This window comes from Lissotriton helveticus, chromosome 2_2, assembly GCF_964261635.1.
Source record: "Lissotriton helveticus chromosome 2_2, aLisHel1.1, whole genome shotgun sequence".
Taxonomy (NCBI): Eukaryota; Metazoa; Chordata; class Amphibia; order Caudata; family Salamandridae; genus Lissotriton; species Lissotriton helveticus.
This window is the reverse complement of record NC_136060.1, coordinates 175,253,235-175,275,511: the sequence shown is the minus strand read 5'-3', so window position 1 is coordinate 175,275,511 and position 22,277 is coordinate 175,253,235. Positions and strand designations below refer to the sequence as shown.

At 45.2% G+C, this 22,277-nt stretch overlaps 1 protein-coding gene across 2 annotated transcripts in view; it reads left to right on the top strand.

Moving 5' to 3' along the window:
* UCHL1 (ubiquitin C-terminal hydrolase L1) overlaps positions 1–22,277 on the top strand; it is a 464,331-nt gene that overhangs the window by 387,321 nt on the left and 54,733 nt on the right. For both annotated transcript variants that reach the window (XM_078678272.1, XM_078678270.1), the window contains exon 6: positions 10,336–10,394. In XM_078678272.1, the coding sequence (XP_078534398.1) occupies positions 10,336–10,394 (59 nt within the window). The remainder of the gene's footprint in view (positions 1–10,335; positions 10,395–22,277) is intronic.

The window sequence follows — 22,277 nt, the reverse complement described above, 5'->3', positions numbered from 1 at the left end:
AACATATGCGGGCTATTCAAAAGAGATCCCAAATACCCGGTTGCGCTGCATATTGCGGCATGTCAGCCACTTGAGGATGAGGTGAAGGTACGTTTCTTTGGTATTGATGTAATCCCCCCGAATATTAGGGGGGGTAACAGAGAACTCGCTCTGAGACGTAGGGAAGCCACCTGGATCATGCGTTTGCAATGCGTGGAACACGGGCTGAACTATGACCCAGAGCTTCAATTCTTCTTAGGGGACTAATGCCCCTTTACTTGATGAAATGTTGCACATGAGTCATAAAACTGTAAATTGTTAATATAATTGTAAATGGACATGAAATCGTTTTGACTGAAATGAGAACTGCATGAACGAATCCATTTAGGAATTAACCTTATGGTTTTTATGTGCTGAGTACCACAATGTTAATTTTTACTCATAACTGACGTATATAATAGAAAGGACTTGTCATCATGAATTTTAATTCCACAAATTTATATTCAGATTTATGAATGTATACAGACGAATTGTCATGTCACCTATCACAATGCGACTTCACTTTTCACTTATGGGTGCTTAATTCAAGGTTCGCCATTATAACGCAACAATTGACACCTATTTCTCATCGCACACGATTTTCACGTGATCACCCAACTCACAGATTTAGTTTACCAAGGGGTAATTTCACCATGAGGCTTAGTTTTTACGCGAGCTAAGCCCCTTTTTGGGAAATTCTCAGTCTTACTCTAGTATCTCGACTTGATATGTTAATTCTCCGTTCTGTTCCCGTTAGTAATAAATTCAAGTCACAAGGAAGATGATGTCAACAGATCTCTTTTGATCTTCATGTTTACACTTTTCTCTCATCCTTTTCATACTATATGAGAGCCTTGAGATGAGCGCCTGGAATACTAATATTTAAGTTTTCGCCACCAACCAAGTGTCTTCTTATTAAATGGCGCCCTATTTAATTTGTAGTTTTCAATTTCGTGCCGCCTACGAGGTTACTCACAGCGAGCAATTTTCACATCCAAGATGGCGGTTACACTTTGGACGTGGTATTCAGACTTGCACGCTCTAGCTTTTGACCTACCTAGACTATATTATTACCATCCGTTTTCCGGTCACGTGTCCGTCTCTGGAACACGGCGACCGGGAACCTACTGAGGAGGGATATCGACTGGAGGTAAGAACACAATACTTTGTGTACTTGCGTCTTTTTTATTACCGGCTCAAAGTGTAGAAACATTTTCACTTTTGTTTCCCCTTTGTGTCTCTCTACACTTAGTACAATTACCGACAGAGAGTCTTACCCGGAACTCAGCCTCAGAGTACTTTGAACAGTCTGATCCCCTCCCGGTACGGCTAAACACCTACACGTGTTTAGGTATGTACCGTTTGATCTAGAGATGTATTGAACTGCATCGACAGTTTTTCTGAGTCTTGACCACTACTCGGTTGTCTTTTGATGTTTTCATCGTATTTATATTCATTTGGTGACTTTTTACTTTTTTCTTTTCGTGCAGTCTCTTTTGGAACTTACGAGCAACATTTTAAACATATCTATACAGCTGTGTGAACATTTATCTGCTAACCCGATACCAGGGTTCTCTGCGTTCATAACATATTGACATATCCGTCAATATTTATACAGGGTAAGCCATAGTCAACACTAGGTTATTGCACCCTGTGATCTTTACCGCTTGCCTTTCAGTAATTTTCCTCCCTTTCTTACTTTTTCATTTTGTGTTTTTTTCCTTTTTCTGTACATATTTAGATATATCGACCTACTCGCACTTATTTTCATATCTACCCATACAAACCTGGGTTATACCAGGTAGGCTGAATTTGATATTAGTGAGGTTTTCACGAATTGCATGATTTTTATTCTGCACATAGACCTACTTGGATATCGTGCATGACCCATACACTTTGTGCTCAATAGAATGGAATAATGGACACGTTTTACACCCTGATCCTTCACTAACGCGGTTTCCTCGTGAGCGGGAGACAACAAACCACGTGATTTTGGTTTTTGTCAACAGTGAATTAACTGTTGGAATGGATTTTTTATGGTGTAACTGCTACCCACGCACTTTACAACCATCACTGTGTTGCGAGTGTGGATGTGCATGGTACGTAAATCACAAGATTAGTCACCCTCACTTCCGTGCACGTCTTTTATTATTGACAAGTGTACCAGAAGTGTTATAGTGAAATGTACTATACATATGTTTACTTTATTTCATCAGCCCTTAAGAGTCGTGATGACTCCACTTCAACGCGATGAAACACGTGTCGGCTGATTGTGGATCAAATTAAAACATCCGTTTGAAAAAGAACACGAATTCTGCTGCTTTCTGATACTTTATTTGTCACATTGTTTAATTTTTACACTGTTTGTGGTTGCGAGAGCTTTGCTGTTTACTGCTTATGGTAATCTTATGATTGTCTTGGGACGGTTTTAGGGTTATTCCGTTCGCTCTGTACGCACCACACATTAGATCTTGTCTTCCTACAGGTGTAACGTATACTACAGGTAGAGCGCCAATATCTGTAATTTCTACAAACCCTATTAGCTGTATATTCTAATAATCATATTCTTATCACCCTGGGTGCCATGATCACTTTCCTTAATCCATGCCTCAGCCATTTGCGTAATATCCTCCTTTTTGGCTGGATTCCAAACCAGGCTTAGGTTGTATGGCCAACATGCAGAGTTGGGAAGAGCCTTAAATTTTTGAATTTCTACCAAAAAATAAAATTTTACAACCTGGGGGTTGTGATCACTTTATGGTCGGCCGATTACCTTATATTCAGACACATGAGATCTCATATTGTCCGAAATAAATGTATAATCGATGTTTGAAATTTGCTTAGTTTTTGAATGTGGGAATTGATCCAGATTTTTTTTTTAACTGGCTGGTTCCAGCCTCAGACATAATATCACAGCAAATCCTTAGCTAAACCTCCTGATTTAAAGTGGAGTGGTGTGGCTCACTGGTTAGAGGCGGCAGACCCAGAAGCAGAGGACGGCCTGGGACCAGGGTTCAATTCCCGACGCGGCAGGGTCGTGGACCAGGGTCAGCGGACTTGATAATTCTCGCCTCGGTGCCTACTCTAACCAGGGATCACACTCGGCAACTCTGGGCATTAGCTTGCCTCATCTCCACAACGGCCCCCCACATACGCCGGGGATGCCTGGTTTCACCTTGGAGATACCCAGTAGGGACCATCTCACAGGGAAAGCCAGGACGGGTTCCCCAGTGGTCTATAGCGCAGAGATACTCCTTCGGGAGTCTATTCTAGCGCGTTAGAAACCCACAAATAAATAAATAAAATAAAAGTTAGATTCTGAGTACCAAAATAATTGCAGATTAAAATCACCCAATACTATTAGGCCAGCATCCGGGTATTGGAATATTAAAACACTGTATAATCCGAAGGATATACAACTGCGCAGAATAATTTTTACTTGCACTCAGAAATACGTTAAGAAAAACTAACCTTAGATCAGAGGTATTTACCACAAGGCATTGCAACCAACCCATATAAAAATCTACCACTTCCACAGTTAGATTAAAGTTAGCCGCGCTATAACACGAGAGTCCACATTTTGCACGGCCAAATTTATTTGATTTTATTGCCGGAATACTACATTCATTAAATCCAGACAAAAGGGTCATTTACTCACACCATGTATTTTGGAATAATAAAAATTGAAATTAGTTTAAAAAGGATATTGAATCTGGATCAGACAATAAATGATGCAGACCGTGGACATTCCAGGAGCATAGACTAATTTCATTTATATTATCTTCAGTAACACCAGTTGCTCAATTACTGTCGATACAGGGCACCTTTGCGAGTGATGCTGGCAACCAGGACCAATCCTCCATTCGCATATTGGTTTTGGGTAACCACTCGCAAAGACAACCCGAGGATTGGTGATCAACAAACCAGAACTGCAGGATTGGTTATTTTGTTGAACCTACTGCACCTCTAAGCACTTGATTTAACTTAGCATCTTCAGTAATTTTACAACCCATATCCATCTTGAAGGCCAATACCTTCAAGTTTGGGGGATATTGTACACGGTTCCAAATCTTGATTCCGCAGTCCATAAAATTCAACCTGGATCCCAGAATCTTAGTAACAATATCACTTGATGACCAAGTGGACTCACAAGGAGTATTGGGCTCAACCTGTCTATTGGACTGACACCAAATCAGAGGATTTAATAAATGTTAAATCAGGCATAGTTAAAATGATTTTCAATATTAAACCTCGGTTAAGGCGATCATAGGTTCCCTGAGATTTATACAATGGGTGCATTACTAGTTTGGTGTCCCCATTATTACTACTGTGCTCCTGTCTGCCACATAGAGGGCTTAGTAAACCGGAGTTAATTTCTTTAGATACAATAGATTCAGGAAATAATTGTACTGGTGGTTGACACTGGCCAAAAATGGGTTCTAGCGTTTCTACCTTACTTGACGGATTCTGAATATCCACAGCATGATCTTTAGGCAAAGGACACAACCCCTGCGGTTCATTAACTGATTTTATTATATCCTTTGGTTTAGTAACATCAATATTTTTACCATTTATTGGTCCCTGATTGCAGACCCTCATAGGGAATGGCAGAGCAACAGAAAAGTCCCCATCTACTACAACTGTGACCTGTGGTGGACGTTTCGGTTTAAATATGGGGTAATAATCCTTTGACTTTACTGCAATAGATGCTAACGCAACTGCACTGCTGGCCCTATTCCGCTCTTCCCGCAGCCTTTTCCTTGTCCGTTTACATAGTGGAGGGCAATTATTTAAACCTTCCCCAGGGCTTATACTCCGGTTTAGCTATGGGTATTGACTTGCCTTTCTTATGTCCACTAGAGACCTCACCAACCTCTACATATGCATCTGGACACTTACTTCCCACGGCCTCCCTGTCTACCTCCTTATGTTTACCCAAATTGTCACAAACCACATTCACCTCAACCTCTTGAAACTTCTCATTTTCAAAATCTAAACTATCATCCCCTTCCTTTGTACAGACCAGATTTTTATCCCAAACTGTTTTCCCTGCTGTTTTTTACCTTTCATAAAAGAACCCAACATTTCTGGGAGCCCAGCCATTTTGTCCAACATGTGACAACATGTACATCTTATCAATTGATCATTAACCTCAGCCTGGGCTTTTACCACCAAACTGTCAGGTTTTATAATTTCGAGTCCATACTGGCCACATAGACTTCTAAAGTGTTTAACAAATCAACCTGAATTTCAAGTTTATTTGAATGAAAGTCAAGTGCGCCTGTTGTAATATTTATGGTATTGAGCAAGCTTTTCCATACACTCGTCAGCAGAATTTTCATTCTTTGTAACATGACCATCAGTATTAGTTATAACGTCCTATTTATCCAAAAAAAAAGAACCGCAGGGATCAGTGAGTTATCAGGCTGACTAGGAATAGAATCTGCAATATTCAATAAAATATCAGCTTGACCTTGGATCTGAACGCCCTGAGGATTGATTTCATTATCCATTTTTACCGGAGTTAAAATTGCACGGTCATCCAATAGCTGGGCCGGTAGCAGATTGTCACCACATTTCTCTACACCAAATAAACTTAACATTCTTATTTGTTATCTCTAAAATTGGCATTCCTAAGGACTCACCCTTATTATCAGCCCCACAAAGACGGGCATTTCAATTATCAAAAGGTCTTGGGACTCTGTTAACCTGCACATCCCCCATACAGAAGCATCACTAACATTCAAGAGCTTAAAACGTCCAAAGAAGTGACCATTGATGACCAGCCTTTCCACAAGGCCGCGTCTTCAAATGAAACTCCTCCTTTATAAACACGTTAGTTGGAACAGCATGAACTTGGGCATTCACTACCATTTTATGTGTTGATTTTTTTTGCCACAGATACGTCTTGGCATACTTGAACTTGTTGTGCTGATTGTATAGGGCTAAGATCTTGATGCCCACTAACACTCGGCTCCACGGAAGGTATAGAGCCCTCGAATTCTGCTTGGACTTTATTCACGTTTTCCAATACAAGGGGGTAAATTGAGGGATAAATTAAGATCACAATTATTGTCGTGCTTGGCGACCTTTCTGCATAAAGAAATCCTTAATACTAAGCTGGGAATAGTTGGGCCCTCCTCCTATAGAGGATGGGGTACTGTTTAACCACGAACCCTTCACAGTGGCCCCCGGGCTTGAGATTGTGCTCAGCACAGTTCTTTCTGGTACACATCACCTGTGTCATCTCTTGGGAATTTCTTTTTTTAGAATGGGTTAGTTTTTTCCTAGCCGCTCTTCGCCTTTTTTGTAGCTGTTCTTGAAAGGACGATTGTACTTTACCTCTCACACGCCCAGATCTCATATTACAATTTCAAAAAGTCAAAACACAAAGAGCCTTAAAGAGATTCCCAGTTTCCAACTTGATAACTGGTCTGCAGTTTCACCCCTTAAAAAAAAAAAGATTCCAAGAGTTCCTCTAGGAAAAGAGCTTTTAAATGCGAACAAGCGCGATCTTATAACACCACTAGAAAATTCTAAAATTTCCCTTGGGAGAGGAACCTTTAAAATTATGCAAAGCTCTTTTCCTTATAGTCACCTTAATATAGAGACCCTCTAAGTGGCAATGTAGCAACAGCCATAAGCAATAACTATATTGGTCAATCCGCTGCTAAATGAAACTGAATGCGGCTATGGCCTCTTTTAAATGAGAGAACCGAGGCTCCAGGTACTCCCTCCACTTATGTGGGCCAAACTCAGCAGCAGGAGACGCAATATTATTACCACCGCTAAGAAAATTAGCTCGCGGCTGCTGCCGTGTTAGAACTAGCTGTCGACTTTCTGCCACCAATGTAAAGCAATTGTGTCTTCTACAGCGAAGATTCACTATTTTCGTGGCTCCTGCCGCTTGGAAATTCCTGACGGCTGCTGCCCCACTAAAAAGAAAAGTTGCGTGGCTCCCTACCGTTGGTATTACAAGCAGGCAGCCGGACTGAGAATGCTGGGAGCAGGTATCTGCAGGCTGCCGCGGGGGAAAGAGGACAAACTGCTATCCGCCACCGAACAGCTTCTGGGCTCCGCAGCTCCAAAAACTCGCCCGGAGACTAGCCACTCTGTACGCCACAAGCCGCTCCGGGTCCCAAGAGCACCATGCGCTACTGCGGGTGGGGAGGGGGTGGGCTCTGGCTCGGGCAGGGTCAAGAGAGAACAAACTAACAGCCAAGCGTCAGGACCAGCAGGCCACAACTCTGCTGCGCAACTCATCCGAAACGCAACCGGAAACGCAACTCCTCTGATACGGTCTTAGCACATTGGCTTTTTAGGTCTCGCGACCTATCGATGCGCGCATGCGCATCGAGCGGAGCGAGAATTCAAGCGGCGAAAACATCATGAAACCACCAGCTTTTTGCTGGCGTTTTCATGGCGTTTTCTTGCCGTTCATGTGAACCACGCGAGCAACATGCAAGCGCATTCACGGCCAGGGCTTCTCCTCCCCTAATTATTCATGGCCGGCCGTACTTTCACTTTCCCGCTTCTCCTCCCCTAATCATTCATTCCCGGCCGCTCACAGCACATCAAAGGGCTTCGCCCAGCGTGCGCTCTTCATTCTCTCCCCAGCCAGCTTCCCCCATCCCTCGCACCCCCTCCTCCTTCAGGCCCCCACCATTTGCTTCCATAGCTTGCAAATACCTCACAGAGAGCCTTTGATGGTATTGTCCTTGCAGTTTGCAAACATCGCATGTCTGTTTTCTGCCTCAGCAGTCGGTAAGCCAGCTGGCAGCTCTGTCACGTCTGCTTCAGCTCACCCAGTTTTCTCTTTCTTCACCATCACTCTCCCACCACCTTTGCCTTTGCCAAAGTTGATTCTTTTTAAATTGCGCTAGTACAGCACATGAAAAACAATTTTTTTAATCTATAAAATTGCGCTCGTACTTCTGTTTGCTGAACCCCCAGGTGAGCAGTTCTGCTCCCCGCTGCCTGCTTAACAATACTCCCCGTCAGTACTGCGAGGCATTTTCCTTGGGAAACAGAAACCCGTCCAGCTTATCCCTGACACGCCGAGATGAGCAGTTGCACCACGTAAAAATGCTGAAAACCACATTCTCAGCTCTTTTCCAGGTGCAGAATATTAACAGTGACCCCCGAGCCCTTTCCGAGGCATTTTATTCATTAGCTGCAGAGAAGGGTGAAAAGTTAACATGCTTCCCCTCCTGCTTCATCGCAGTTTTATATTATTTTGAAATATATCGTAATTGTAGCTAGTTTAGTCTTTGAACATTGTGTTTACATCGTGACAAAGTATAATTCGCAATCTGTTTTTTTAAGACACACATTTATTTTCCGTCGACCAACGTAGACTTCTGTGGACTTGAAGTAATATGATCTGTCATCCACTGGAAGTGTGATATTTCAAAGATGGCAGACATATTTTCCACACTAAGGCTAATCCTCCGTCCACATTTAATTACTCGCTTAGTTTGTGTTTTACATGGAGTTTTACATCTAAGTAAAAAACAATGAGAAGGGTGTATACCTTAAAACGATTCTTTTCGCAATTAAAAACGGGAATGTGAAAATGTTCATTAAATGTCTGATAAACATACTTTATTTTATACATGTCTTTTTAATCCGTCAATAAATGACATAAACTGATTAGGCGTTTTGGATTAGTCAAACTATTTGAAAGTGGCTCTAAACATAAATTGTTTACGTGTTTTGGTTACGTTCCTTTACTATTGTCCCTGTTATGAAAAGAGCCGTCGTGGTTACGCGCGCGGAGGACTAAAGAGGTGTCTACGGCAATAGAAGGGCCAGTTGGGCATAAACACGGCGGAAGCATGGAGATCACAGGGGTCAATATAAAACATGCATTGGCATAGCCAATAGGTCTCGCTTGGGGACCTTATAAGTATTTAGTTACAAGGATATTGTGCTGCAAAACAAAATACTTATAAGGTCCCACAAGCGAGACCTATTGGCTATGCCAATGCTTGTTCCTTCTGAGTCTGTCAGTGAGTGCGGTCACGTCGCGCGAGTAAATATATCTGGAGAAGGCACCTTTTTTCCCCCAGTTTAAGCTCCTTGCAGGCCTCCAGGGTCCCCTCCAACTGACCAGAGTGGTGGAGGCTTTCGGTGGACTTTGGTGTGGATTTCGGCAGCTTAAGGGGCCGGAGGGGGCCTTGCAGACTGCTGCTCCTCTCCCCTCACGGGCAGCACAGCACACGGTGGCAACAGCAGCAGGCGACTGGGAACAGTCACCGCTCCGCTCTCAGCCTCCAACAACGGGTCGTGCCTCAAGCAAAACGTGGACTGGACTCCACTGTGATTAGCATCTCAAAGCTATCATACCTGTGAAGGGTGCTGGACTTGGAATTTATAACTTCCCCAAAATGTTCAAGGACTGGAGTTGGAATACTAAATAAGCATTCCTGAAATATTTGAGGTAATGTTGATCGGGGGAGTTGCCCCTTCCTCCGCCTTTCCTAGAAGTCATTGGAGCAGGAGTGCTCTCTGGTGGAAGAATGACCTTCTCCTAACCCTTTATTTGACCCAGCCGATGTTTCCTCTTCCCTGTAATTGATAAAGCCTGATACTCTACCTGTCCTTTGTTATTCCAAAGAATGTATGACATTGGCTGTAGGTTTCTGGCAGATTTCCTGATGTACAACAGAACACTTTGTGAGGGTCTGACTAGTCCTTTCAACAGGACGGGCAATTCACAACAAATGACTCCATCCTTGCAGAAAATGGTATTTTCAATCTGGAAATGGTTTAAAAGATATCAAATAGGAGGACAAAGTAAGGTTTTTCGTAGATTTCTAATGGTTTTTAGAACCAAGTCCAGTCCATGCCCCAGAATCCTGTTACCATGAGCAGGGAAAATTAACTGAGCTAACTTTCACCTGTGGGGCATAATAAGATGCAGGGTGTACTGTGATGGTCTTCAACTGTGCCCATGTCCTATGCTTTGCACTGCAGCCTATTCACTAACATTGCCCTTCATTCCTTTTTTCCTTTCCAGTTTGTGAAAGATTTTCTATGGTCACTTGGTCTGTATAGTGGTTAACTTTTGTTTCTTTTTTTTAAAAGAAATTGTCATTTAGCTTTTTTTATAGGTTGTGGACACATTTCTTTGTACAAAATTATTTTCTAAAGTGCTCTGGGATCCTGCATGGGAGTGGGGCTTTTCAGTGACTATTAAAAGGATCCTCTGGAAGAGAACTACAATTGCCTGTACAGTTCTTCATCTAGTCTGATCTCCTAATAGTTGGCTATCAAATGTAGGCTTTAATGGTAGGTTATTTTTCCCCCCTCCAGATGGACGAATGCCATTTCCTATACACCATGGTGCCACTTCTGACAGCGCATTGCTAAAGGTATAGTGAACTGAAATTAATGCTAATTATGATGAATTGCTTGTTATACCCCTTAAGTTTATTTTAACCAACTTGATTAATTTCAGATGGATAGTAAATATTTTACTATTGATTACCAAGCAGAGCTATTAAGACAGGCCTACAGCTCCCTACTCAAATGTTGCAATTTCAGTAATATGTAAAGTCGATACTTGAACGTCTATCCATATATTGACTAGACATTATTGTATTAACTCTGCCTACGTGGCTGATACCCAGGTGAGAGGCTTATTTGTGGAATTTCTGAGTAGATTGATTTGTTCATTCCACTTTTGGTTAGGCCCTTCTGGCTGCTTAAACCGTTTCGCCAAACTTCTTTTAAAAAAAAAAAATGCATTTGACCTATGTATACACAGGGGGTTTTGGTCGGTGGAATTTTTCCACCCGTAGAACGTTTTTTTTTTTTTACCCACCACAAGCATGTGGCAGGGTGTTATTCTGTTGAAACTATTGGCTCTTCATTTTGAGTGACCACACAACCTGTGTACTTTTAGTTCTCCTAAAAAAAATAGCTTGCCAGTGTGCTTTTTTTGTGCTTTATAGATTTTATTAATAGGTATGCCCTTTGCCTGTATTTCGATTGTGGGATTAAATGGAGATTTAATTACTCTCCTTTTTAGGTCTAGCCTGGAGTCGGCTCTCTCAATTACCTCATGTTTTCCTCAATTCTGTCTGTCAATAATACTTAGGCGCCAAGAGTCCTGTGGCATTTGTGTGCTACATCTAAGAGTTATGATACCATGTTGCAGCAGATATTCATGAGTCCAGCTCTTCCAAAAGCTTGTTTAAACAGTTGTCCGTCTCCTTCGAAAGGAATAGAGCAGTTTCTCAAACTTTCTGGTAAACCATTACTGGTCTGTGGTATCAAAACTGAAAAAGCTTGACCGCCCAAGGTAGACTTACTAAAGCATGGTCGGGGTCAACCAAATAGAGGCGCAAAACACTGTCCAGGCACATAGTGCCGCAGCTGCTTAATATAGGCTGGTACCTTGCCATACAAAGTCTTTTGTGCAATACACCGGCCTTTAAACTTTCCCTCTGTTTAGCAGCCAATGCAATTGTTACAGCACTGGCGTGGCATGCACCAGTCTTGGTAGCTTGAACAATAGTCTTGCAGCATCATTCATAACCACTTGAAGCTTACGCAGCAGCTTATTGGGGAGGCCGATGCACAAGGCATTGCCATAGTACATCAAACAATCAATAAACCCTGTCCTCTGGGCGTAAGTAATGTCAGTATATCTTGTAACAGACCAGTCATGTTCATGATCTGTTACACTCCCCTATCCACTATTTACTGCAATACGTCTGGTATGCTTTAGAAAGTTAAGAAGAAAACATATTGGCCAACAACTCTTGACAGTCTCCTAGAACACAGGATGTCTAAGACCTTAATCCCTACAGAGCATCCACCACATGATTGAAAGCAGACCGATTTCTGCAAAAAAATGTGTAAAGAACAGAATGACACCTCACGGGAACACCACCCTCGGGGCAACTGGCAAGTACTCACCAGATTGGGCCCCTTTCTCATCACTGGTCGTCATTCAGTTCAAAAGAAAGGAAAAGTGTCCAAACAAAAACCAAGAAGTGAAAGAACGTGGTCGCAGAACCAATGAATCTGCTTGTGACAAACCGATGTGATTAAAATCAACAGGCACACCTCTTCGCAATTTTATTCGTAGATATTAGGCGTGCACTGTTGAATTAAAAAGGCTGGTAGCTACCATCGCATACCATTACCTATCACCAACCTGTTTCTCTGCCTCAATGTTTTCGGCAGATTAGTCGGGGCTACACACCTTGTTGCCACACCACAGTTGGACACTCTGTTCTATGTTGACCTTTGGCAACCCGCTTCACTTATACCAGCTGCCGAGGGACCAGAGCATAGAATAATACTCCGGGAGTTAGTTTTTCTTGCTATAGTCACAGCCAATGCGATTGTAATCATCAATCTTGTGCTTTCCACCAGAGCGCACAGGAGAACACGCGCTCCGGCCCTTGGGTTATGTCTCACCAGAAGTTAAAATCCCCAACACAACTATCTGTATCTAGAACAGACATCACTCTTCAGCTCAAAGAACTGGTTAAAAAGGGGTGTTGTCCGAGGTTGGCAAACTGTCAACACCACTATATTTAAGGTTTACTTTTACCCCCGAGACTTCGGCCCCCATCTATACTTTCGGCAGCGACTTTCCCTATAAATGTTTCCGGGCAATCTGTGCCACCCCTCCACCTTTATTCTGCCGTGCTGATTATGTGCAAGGATGTGGTTGTCCGGGAGCAGAGCAGCTACTATATCTGGCTCCAAACTGGCCTCCAACCAAGTTTAAGTCCGTGCCAGAACATCTAGCGCCTCCTCCTGCAATAGAGAAAATGTCCAAACTAGTTTGTGTGGGGGGAGTGGGAGAATATGTATTTAACATCGCGCTTAGCCATTTACCTGGGACCACATTCTTAGCGATACTGTCCAGTTTTAGAAGCCCTGTTCATGATGGACCCATCCCCCTTCCTGGTTTCTCCCCTGCCCGCCCCAACTAGGATAGTGGCACAACCTCACCAGTCAAAAAGCAATCCACCCTGAACCACACAACTCGATGGCAAATGCATAGTTCCCTCCATTCTCAGTTCCTTCAACTCCTCCACAAAGTATTTTTTACATTTGGCATGGTGTCCTGGTAGGGCACGGACTGGTTTGCCTTTGGTTTGTCCGGTCTAATAAAACATGGAGAAAAGGGTCACCCCACTTCTTCCATTGAGACTCTCCGATGTGAGTGGTATTTTGCAGGTGCAGACCCACCTAGAAAGCAGTCCACTTCAGTTACCTATCCCTGCTTTATCTTCATTGTTCATTTTTGCCCCAGTATTGGAACTTTCATAGATTCCCATGCTTTGTATCATTCCCCGTCGTCGGAATGGGAGCCTCGGTAAATAAAAAATACCATAGTAGTAAGCACAAAGTGAAAAAATAGGCCTAGGCCTCATCTCATTTTGTAGCTTATCCACCTCTTTTTGTAAAATAGACCGAATTCCTGCAGTAGCCAGAGTAGCCTCACCCCATAGAACCTTCCTGAGAGCCTCAGATTTTCTACCACACGTTGTGCAAGGGAGTCTCCATTGAGCTCTGCTCAATTTTCTTCACTTCTGAGAATATTTCAACAACTTTTGCCTGTTTTTTCATCATGTCTGACAAGGAGAAGAAAGCACTTTTTAGAGCCTGTGCTACTTGCTCTAAAAAGAGGTTGTTTGTTGAAGACCAACATGAAGACTGCATATACTGCTTATTTCCGGATCATAAGGCCACGGACTGCAAGATTTGCAGAACCTTTTCCACCAAGACCTTGCGGGACAGAGAAGGACGCCTGCTGACTTGGCTACAAAAGATGAAGGACCGCAAGGAAGTTCTGTCTTCTGACAGTGAGGGCTCCTCTTCAGTGGTGTCATCCAGGAAATCAAACAAAAGGGGTAGGTCTCCCCCTACTACTTCTAATGAGCCCCATGTCAAGGCCTTGCCCGGGACCTCCGATAGGTCTGATAGGCCTGCTTCCCTAATCTCCTCACCGCGGTGAAAAGGAGAGGCAGGGTAAGCCTGAGGAGTCGCAACCTTCAAAAAAGGCTAAAAAGATCGTCCCTGTGACTTCACCACCCTCTGAGAAGGAAAGAGGGGTGAAAAAGCCTTCCACTACACCTCAGGAGCTTGTTTCTGACAGAAAAGAGCGTTTGTCGACTGTGAAAACCACAGGTACGTCGACGATTCCGGTCAAAAAAGACTTGTCTTTAAAATTGGCCTCGTCGACGATGGCTTAGATGACGGCATCTGCACAGTCGACGACGTTTAAGACACCTGATGCTTGTTCCTCGTCGACGAAACTGACTTTTTCCACGTCGACGAGAGTCACGTCGACTGTGACGATGAGGACAACGTCGATGACCTCGACGACGCCGGTGACCATGATCCTGAATAAGTTTGTCGACTATTCCGTCGACAATCCAACCATCGTCGACGATTACCATCTCCCCGTTGACAATGCCTTCATGCACAGCTTCTTCGTAGGTGCTTCTGTCGACGAAACGGTCTTTAAAGATTCTTCAGTCGACGACTATTCAGTCGACGTCGTCGACTGGGAAACCTGCAATTTCACATGGAAAGACATATAACTCCAGAGATGACCTCTCCACGGAGAGTCTCGCAGTAGCCTCCTATCTTATTGCTTGATGAGGACTCTGAAGACGAGGCTGATAGTGCTTATGGGCTGGCTAAATGCCCATCTGACTTGCATGTCAAATTACAGGAGGTCAGTTCTGAAGAAGGTGAAATGGAGCAACAACACTAGTCTTCACTAGACTATTATGACCAACAGGAGAGGCCTCGCATGCAGGTTCATTCACAGAAACCTCCACGTCAGTCCCAGCAGGACATGGTAGCGATGCCATCCTCTCATCTCGGATCTACAATTAATGTTGCAGGACTATCAGAGGCGCTTTCCTGACCAACAGGATATAACAAGTAAATCCTCCTTCACCTCAGTTATCTCTATCAATGGCAGACACCTCTTTGCCTTCAGGAGGACAAGATCCAGAGCCCGTGGACCGTCCACAAGAGGTGGTTGCAGTTCGGGATGATACTGCCTCATCAGATGTGGATCAGCAAGGGGACCCTGACCAAGATCAGAATGTGGCCGGGAACCAGGATAGCCTTCAAGATCCAGATGTCACAGGACCCGATACCGCAATCTCTCCTCCAGCAGATATCGGAGGTTTTCACAACTTAAAGGAACGAGCATCCAAGAGATTTGGTCTTCCGGTTACCTCAGTTCGATCTGAATGTTTTTTATATGACTTCAAAGAACCATTCCGGAAGTCAGTCCGTTCAATCCCCATCATTGAACATGTTTGGTCAGAAGGCTTAAAAGCTATGCAAAATCCAGCCACGGTCCTCCCAGTACTTCCCAGACTGGAGAAAAAATATAAGGCGCCCGAGGGCAGCCGGCATGTCTTCTAGGTCAACCAAAACCGGACTCGGTTATCTCCCAGGCCGCACAGACTAAATCTAAGAATCCGTCCACACCGCTAACGACGCCACCTGATAAAGAGGGGAGGCGTCTGGACAATGTTGGAAAAAGATTCTCCGCAATGGCCAGTCTTCTCGTTAGGGCGGCTAATGCTTTGGCGATTCTGGGGAGATATGATCGCCAGATGTGGTGTGACCTCTCCCCGTATGTGGAAGAACTTCAGGATGGATCTAAGGACAAGGTCAAAAAGATCTTGATGGAAGGAGAGCGTGCCTCTTCTGAGGTAATCGACTGCGCTATGGATATCGCAACTACGGCTTTCCGAGCGCTAGCCGGCTCGGCAGTTTTAAGACGCCTGAGCTGGTTGCGAGCCACGTGGTTTCGACAGGAAGTACAGAATAAAATTCTGGATCTACCCTATGATGGGGAGATGTTATTTGGTAAACACGTGGATGACGCCCTACAAGGCATAAAGAAAGATACGGATACGGCCAAGTCCTTGGGAACCTTACAATATCGCAAAGTGCCCTTTAGGGGGGCAAGAGGAAGAGATTTCTCCTCTTACAGAGGTGGGAGTCAGCACCGCTACTCTTCCAACTCCCAACCTGGCCAGTCATACAAACCCCAATATTCACAGAGGGGGTCTTTCTCTCAGCCGCCGAGAGGACATCGGGGGCAGCAGAGGAGAGATACCAAGAGACAATAGCGGCCAGGTGGCTCTTTCTACTGTTCCTGTACCCTCATTAACACCAGTGGGGGGCATGATTGCCCATTGCCTCAACAGCTGGAAGGTCATAACAGACCAGTGGGTCCTGAACATCATCAAGGAAGGACACACGTTGGAGTTCCAAGATCTTCCTCCAACGAGAGCTCCAGATGCCATTACACCCAAACATCTAAGGCTCCTTCGTCTCTAGGCCCACCAACTCTTCACCAAGGGGGCAATAGAGCCTGTACCTCTCTCCCAAAAGGGGAAAGGGTTCTATTCCAGGTTCTTCCTGGTTCGGAAAACAAAGGAGAAGTGGCGTCCGATTTTAGATCTACGGCAGCTCAACACTTATCTCATCAAGTTGTCCTTCAGGATGGTCACTCTTCAGGACATCCTACGCCTTCTCAATCCAGGGGACTACATGGCAACCCTAGATTTGGAGGATGCTTACTTCCATGTGCCCATTCATTCAGCTCACAGGATATATCTTCGCTTTAGAGTAGGCAAGAGCCATTTTCAGTTCAGCGTACTGCCTTTTGGTCTCCTGTCCGCGCCGCGGATCTTTACAAAGGTACTGGCTCCTGTGGCAGCTTTTCTCAGGAGGTAGTCTTTCGAAGTCTTCCCATATCTGGCCGATTGGCTGGTAAAGGCTCCTTCGTTCCAGGAGGCGTCCAGGGCGGTCACGAGCTGCAGTCAACTGTTCGAACAGCTGGGCCTTCGGGTCAACAAAGAAAAATCGATTTTGCGCCCCTCCAAGACAGCGAAGTTTTTGGGTGCAATCCTAGACATGGAATGCTGCCTGGCTTTTCCTTCGGAAGAGCGCCAGTCCAAACTGATTCTCTCAGCTCGCCTCCTGCAGACACGGAAGTTTGTCAGTTCGCCAATACAAATCGCTTCTCGGATCGATCTCATCATGCATACCATTAATACACTGCAGGCTGCGGATGCGTCCACTGCAGGAACAGTTGGACAAACAATGGCGTCAGGTGACTGGCTCCTTCGACGACCAGATAGTCATTACTCCGGGAATGCGAAAGGCAGGCAGCTGGTGGTTGCTAAAGAACAATCTTTCAGTATGTTTACCATTCCAACTTCCACCATCTCCCATGGTATTGACAACAGATGCTTCCATGGAGGGGTGGGGAGCGGTCCTCCAAGAACTGAAAGTCAGTGGTCATTGGAGCTCAGTCCAAGCTACGTTCCACATCAATCTGCTGGAACTTATGGCCATTCGTCTAGCCTTACAGGCGTTCCTTCCGAGGATCCGCAACCGTGCCGTGCTGATTCGTACGGACAACACCACGGCCATGCACTACATAAACAAGCAGGGCAGAACGAGAACTTGCACCCTGTCGAAGGAAGCACAGAGGCTTTGGAATTGGGTGATCCAACACAATATCACTATCAGCGGAACATTTGGCGGGCACACAATGCCACAGCAGACGCTTTGAGTCGCCAAAAGAACATCAGCCACGAATGGGAACTGGATCAGACCATTCTGAACGAACTGTTCCATCGTTGAGGTACCCCAACCATCGTTCTGTTTGCGACTCAGAACGCCAAATGCCAGTCCTACGCAAGCAGGCTTCACCATCAGGGATCCTTGGGGAATGCGCTTTTGATTGCCTGGTACGGCACATTTGTTTACGCCTTTCCTCCTAGTCCGCTTATCCCAAGACTGATCCGCAAACTCAAGGCGGAGCCGTGCAGAATGATTCTGATTGCACCAGCATGGCCCAGGCAGTTTTGGTACACAGAGCTTCTTCTCTCCCAAGATCAACCGATTCTCCTGCGTCCTGTTCCATCACTGTTAACAATGGCTCACGGGCAGGTTCTACATCCAGACCCGAAGTCCCTTAAATTGACAGCGTGGCTCCTGAGTTCAGAGTTCCAGGGTTTAAATCTATCAGGAGAATGCAAAGACATTTTGGCTCGGGCCCGAGCGCCTAGTACAAATAAGACCTATCGGGCAAAGTGGAAGCGATTCTGCCTTTGGTGTCAGACCAGGTCTACATCCATATACTTCTGCACCACACCAACTCTTGCCTTACATCCTTTCTCTTGCAAAATCTGGATTGGCTCATTCTTCTATATAAGTAAATCTAGCGGCCATGTCTAGATTTAAACGATCGTCAGCGGGTCCTTCCCTTTGGTCTGCAAGGATCATTAAACAATTCCTGAAAGGTTTGTTGTGGGTTTTTCCACCAGTCCAGCCTCCACCGCCAGCCTGGCATCTTAACTTGGTACTGTCACATCTAATGAAGGCCCCATTTGAGCCTATTCATAGGGCGGACATGAAGTTTGTTTCATGGAAACTGGCTCTTCTCTTAGCCCTGATATCGGCTAGAAGGGTTAGTGAGCTCCAGGCTTTCACAATTGAGGAACCTTTTCTACAATTTAAAAATGATGTTCTCATCCTACTAACAAATCCTAAATTTATTCCTAAAGTCCCCTTGGAATTTCATCTGAATGAACCAGTGATCTTAAAGTCCTTCTTCCCGCGGCCCTCCACGCCAGCAGAGAGGGCTCTGCATTCTTTGGATATTCACAGATGTCTCAAGTTCTACTTGGAGCGCACGAGGCTGTTCGGGAAATCTTCCCAGCTTTTTGTTTCATACAGTGCTCCACGTAAGGGTTGTCCAATTTCTAAACCCTGCATTTCCCGCTGGATTTTCAGCGCGATCCAGTTTTGCCATCGAAGCGGGGAAACCTCTTCAGCGAGCAGTTCGTGCTCATTCTACGATATCAATGGCTTCATCGGTTGCTCTTAGGTGTCCCGATCAAGGACATATGTAGAGCGGCGACATGGAGCAGTGTCCACACCTTCACTCGCCACTACTGCTTGGATTCTTCTGTGAAAGAGGATGCGGCAGTGGGCCAAGCGGTCTTGAGGAACCTTTTCCAATAAGTCGGTGAGCTTTCCTTTCTATCCCGCCTTCCTGTATTGCATATTTTGTATTACTTGTTGTTGTTCTGCTTTGTGATGCCAATGTGTATCGGTTTTCTTATCAGGATTGTGTATGACATTTACAGGTACACAAATGACAAAATATGCTTTTCTCTTTACTGCTAGCTATTCTGCTACAAAGCATGGGAATCCATGAAAGTTTCAATACTGGGGCAAGAAAACAAGTTACTTACCTGTAACTTTGGTTCCCCAGTATTGGTAACTTTCATAGATTCCCATGCGCCCACCCTCCTCCCCTGGGAAAGCTCAGCCTTATTATCCAATGATGTTGCTGTTCACAACGACTATGAAAATCTGAGGCTCTCTCAGGAAGGTTCTATGGGGTGAGGCTACTCTGATTGGCTACTGCAGGAATGTGGTCTTTTACAAAAAGAGGTGGATAAGCTGCAAAATGAGATGAGGCCTAGGCCTATTTTTTCACTTTGTGCTTACTACTATGGTATTTTTTATTTACAGAGGCTCCCATTCCGACGGGGAATGATACAAAGCATGGGAATCTATGAAAGTTACCAATACTGGGGAACCAAAGTTACAGGTAAGTAACTTGTTTTCTTGTGATGAGTCTTTTTTACTTTCTTGCATGCATATGCACACAACCTTTTGGATGTTGGCACTATTACTTTTTGTTAATTTGACACGTTAAATTCTTGCTCATGTTTGGGGGTGGGGGGCAAGAAAAGTGCTGTAGGTTTACCAAGGTCAGCCCTATTAGCTTTGCTTATTTTTATGTGGATGGGCTTGCTGTTGTACTCGATCTGTCTAACGAGGATCCCCTGAAAGAAAGGTTCTTGCCTGTAATCCTAGTTCTGCTCTGAATACTCAAAGTAATAAGTCTTCAACATTCCTTTGTCACAAAACCATGTCATGCCCAGACTTCCATCCCATTCATAAATAGAAATTGACCTGCAGAGTATGTTTGGGCTACGTGTGTAGTGGTGGTTTTCAAGTCTCTTGTGCAGCTGGTTTGCTTGCACTACTCTGCTTGCCCTTTACTATTGAAAAAGCTTTTAAAGATTTTTCTATTTTTATTTTTGGTATTAGTCTGTTTATCTGCCTAGATAAGTTCCTCCATTTTTGCTCATATATCAATTACCTTCAACCATTTCACGGCTGCGGTGTAACAGGCTTCCAAGATCTGGCAATGTTCTGCTTAGCCACCACAATGCCAAATCCCAGCAGGGTACATTTTCTGCAACTGTCCTCCAGATAATTGAGCATAACCAACAAGGCTATTTTAGGAGATTGAATTGACCTACCTATGAATTTAGACAGTGAAGTGTTTCCCAATCCCAGTAACTGACCCTTTTAGGACATTTCTTGACCAGTTATGAAGTCAACTCCTCTCAAATCGCAAAAGCATCATGGTAAGGGTATCCTTCCCAGCATCCACAGCCTTTCATGGGGTCTGAAGTGTAAAATTCAAGTATTTGAGCTAAAGGAGCTGCACAGTGCTCTATTCGTGGTCTTCCCTCGCCTGCTCCCTTTCCGGATGCGTACAGGACCAGAGCATAGTCTCTTTACCGCTCTGACTTTGGAGACTGCTTCTGAGATTGCTTCACCCTTCCCCCAAGCATCCCCTGCCTAGCTTTGAGCTTTTTACTTAATTCTGTGTAGCATTTTTGGGCAGCCCGACTCGTTCGGGGCCCTGCGGGACTCTGCTAAGGGCCCTGGGCCTTCAATGATGATGGTGGCTCAGGCGGGCGCCTGTGGATCCAGGCCTTGATCCATATTGACGCCAGTTGATATCCGATTCCAGTGACTGCACCCACAGCGCTGGTTGTGCCTCCAACCGGCATCTACCCCAGCCTAACTCCAGAGTTTGAAACAGTGATGTATCACCATCGGTACCAGCACTGGAAGGTACCTTTGTTCGTTCCTGGCATTCCTATTCGCCCTGAGTGGCCTCAAGAGGAGGGTGAGGAGGACTGGGAGAGGGGTCTGACTCTTTAGCTGACCAGCTTGAAGAGCCAGACTGGCATGAGGAACTGGGTGATGCCAGTGGCTTGGATACCTCAGACCTTGGCATGCTCCCCCCCCCTCCTACTGTGGCTACAATGTTCTGTTGGGTGGACTGCTCCCCCCCTCCTACTGTGGCTACAATGTTCTTCTGTAGGGTGGACTGAGGCCTTGGGCCTTTAGCTTTCTATGGTGGAAGTCAGGGCTAACCACCTGACAGAGGTACTTCAACTGTCAGCAGCCTCTTCAGAGCCCCTGCTGCCTTTTAATGAAACCCTCACTGACTTCCTTTTGGGCACTTGGTCCAAGCCCAGCCCAGGGGCTCCTGTGGACAGCATGATTGACACAAATGCCCAGCCCTGGGTGACCCACTTTTCCTCTCCCAACTGCTTGCTGTTCCAAGCCTAGTCTAAGGGCTCATTCCCTACTGCTCCCCCAGATGGGGTATCCAAGAAGCTGGACCACCTTGGGGAGATGGTGGAGAAGTGTGGCTCAAATGGTTAAAGCGGCAGACCTTGATGCAGAGCTCAGGCCCGGGACCAGGGTTCGATTCCTGCCTCGGCGGGTCTTGGGCTCATAAATTCCTCTGACCTGATATTCTCGCCTCAGCGCCTATTCTAATCATGGGCCCCACGCTGCAACTCTGGGCAATAGCTTGCTTAATCTCCACAACGGCCCCCAACAGCGCTGGGGATGCCTGGTTTCACCATGGGGGTGTCCAGGAGTGTACACTTCACAAGGAAAGCCAGGAAGGGTTCCTCAGCGGTATGAGTACAAGAGCCGGGAGACCCTTGTTGGGTAGCTGTGCGCTATACAAGTACAAAAACATTTACATTTTGCCAGCCTCTTGGTCTGTTATACCTCTACAGTTTGGGATATGTATACAGTTGTGCAGGTGCTGCCACAGTCCCTGAAGGAGGCCTGGGCCGTTCTCACCTGCGCAGGTGCAGAGGGTCGAGATTCAGCTAAGTTTAACATTTGGTGTGGGCTGGATATCGCAGACTCTCTTGGCAGAACGGTTTCCACGTTCGCCTTGAGGCACTACGCCTGGATGAGGATGTCTAGTTTCTTGGGGGGGATGTCAATCGACCCTTTTGGACATGCCCTTTGCCTGTTTGGTGACAAGGCGGACTCTGCGCTGTAGCGCTTCGAGTATTCTGTGGCTGTAGCCAGATCCTTGGGCCTTGCTGCAACGT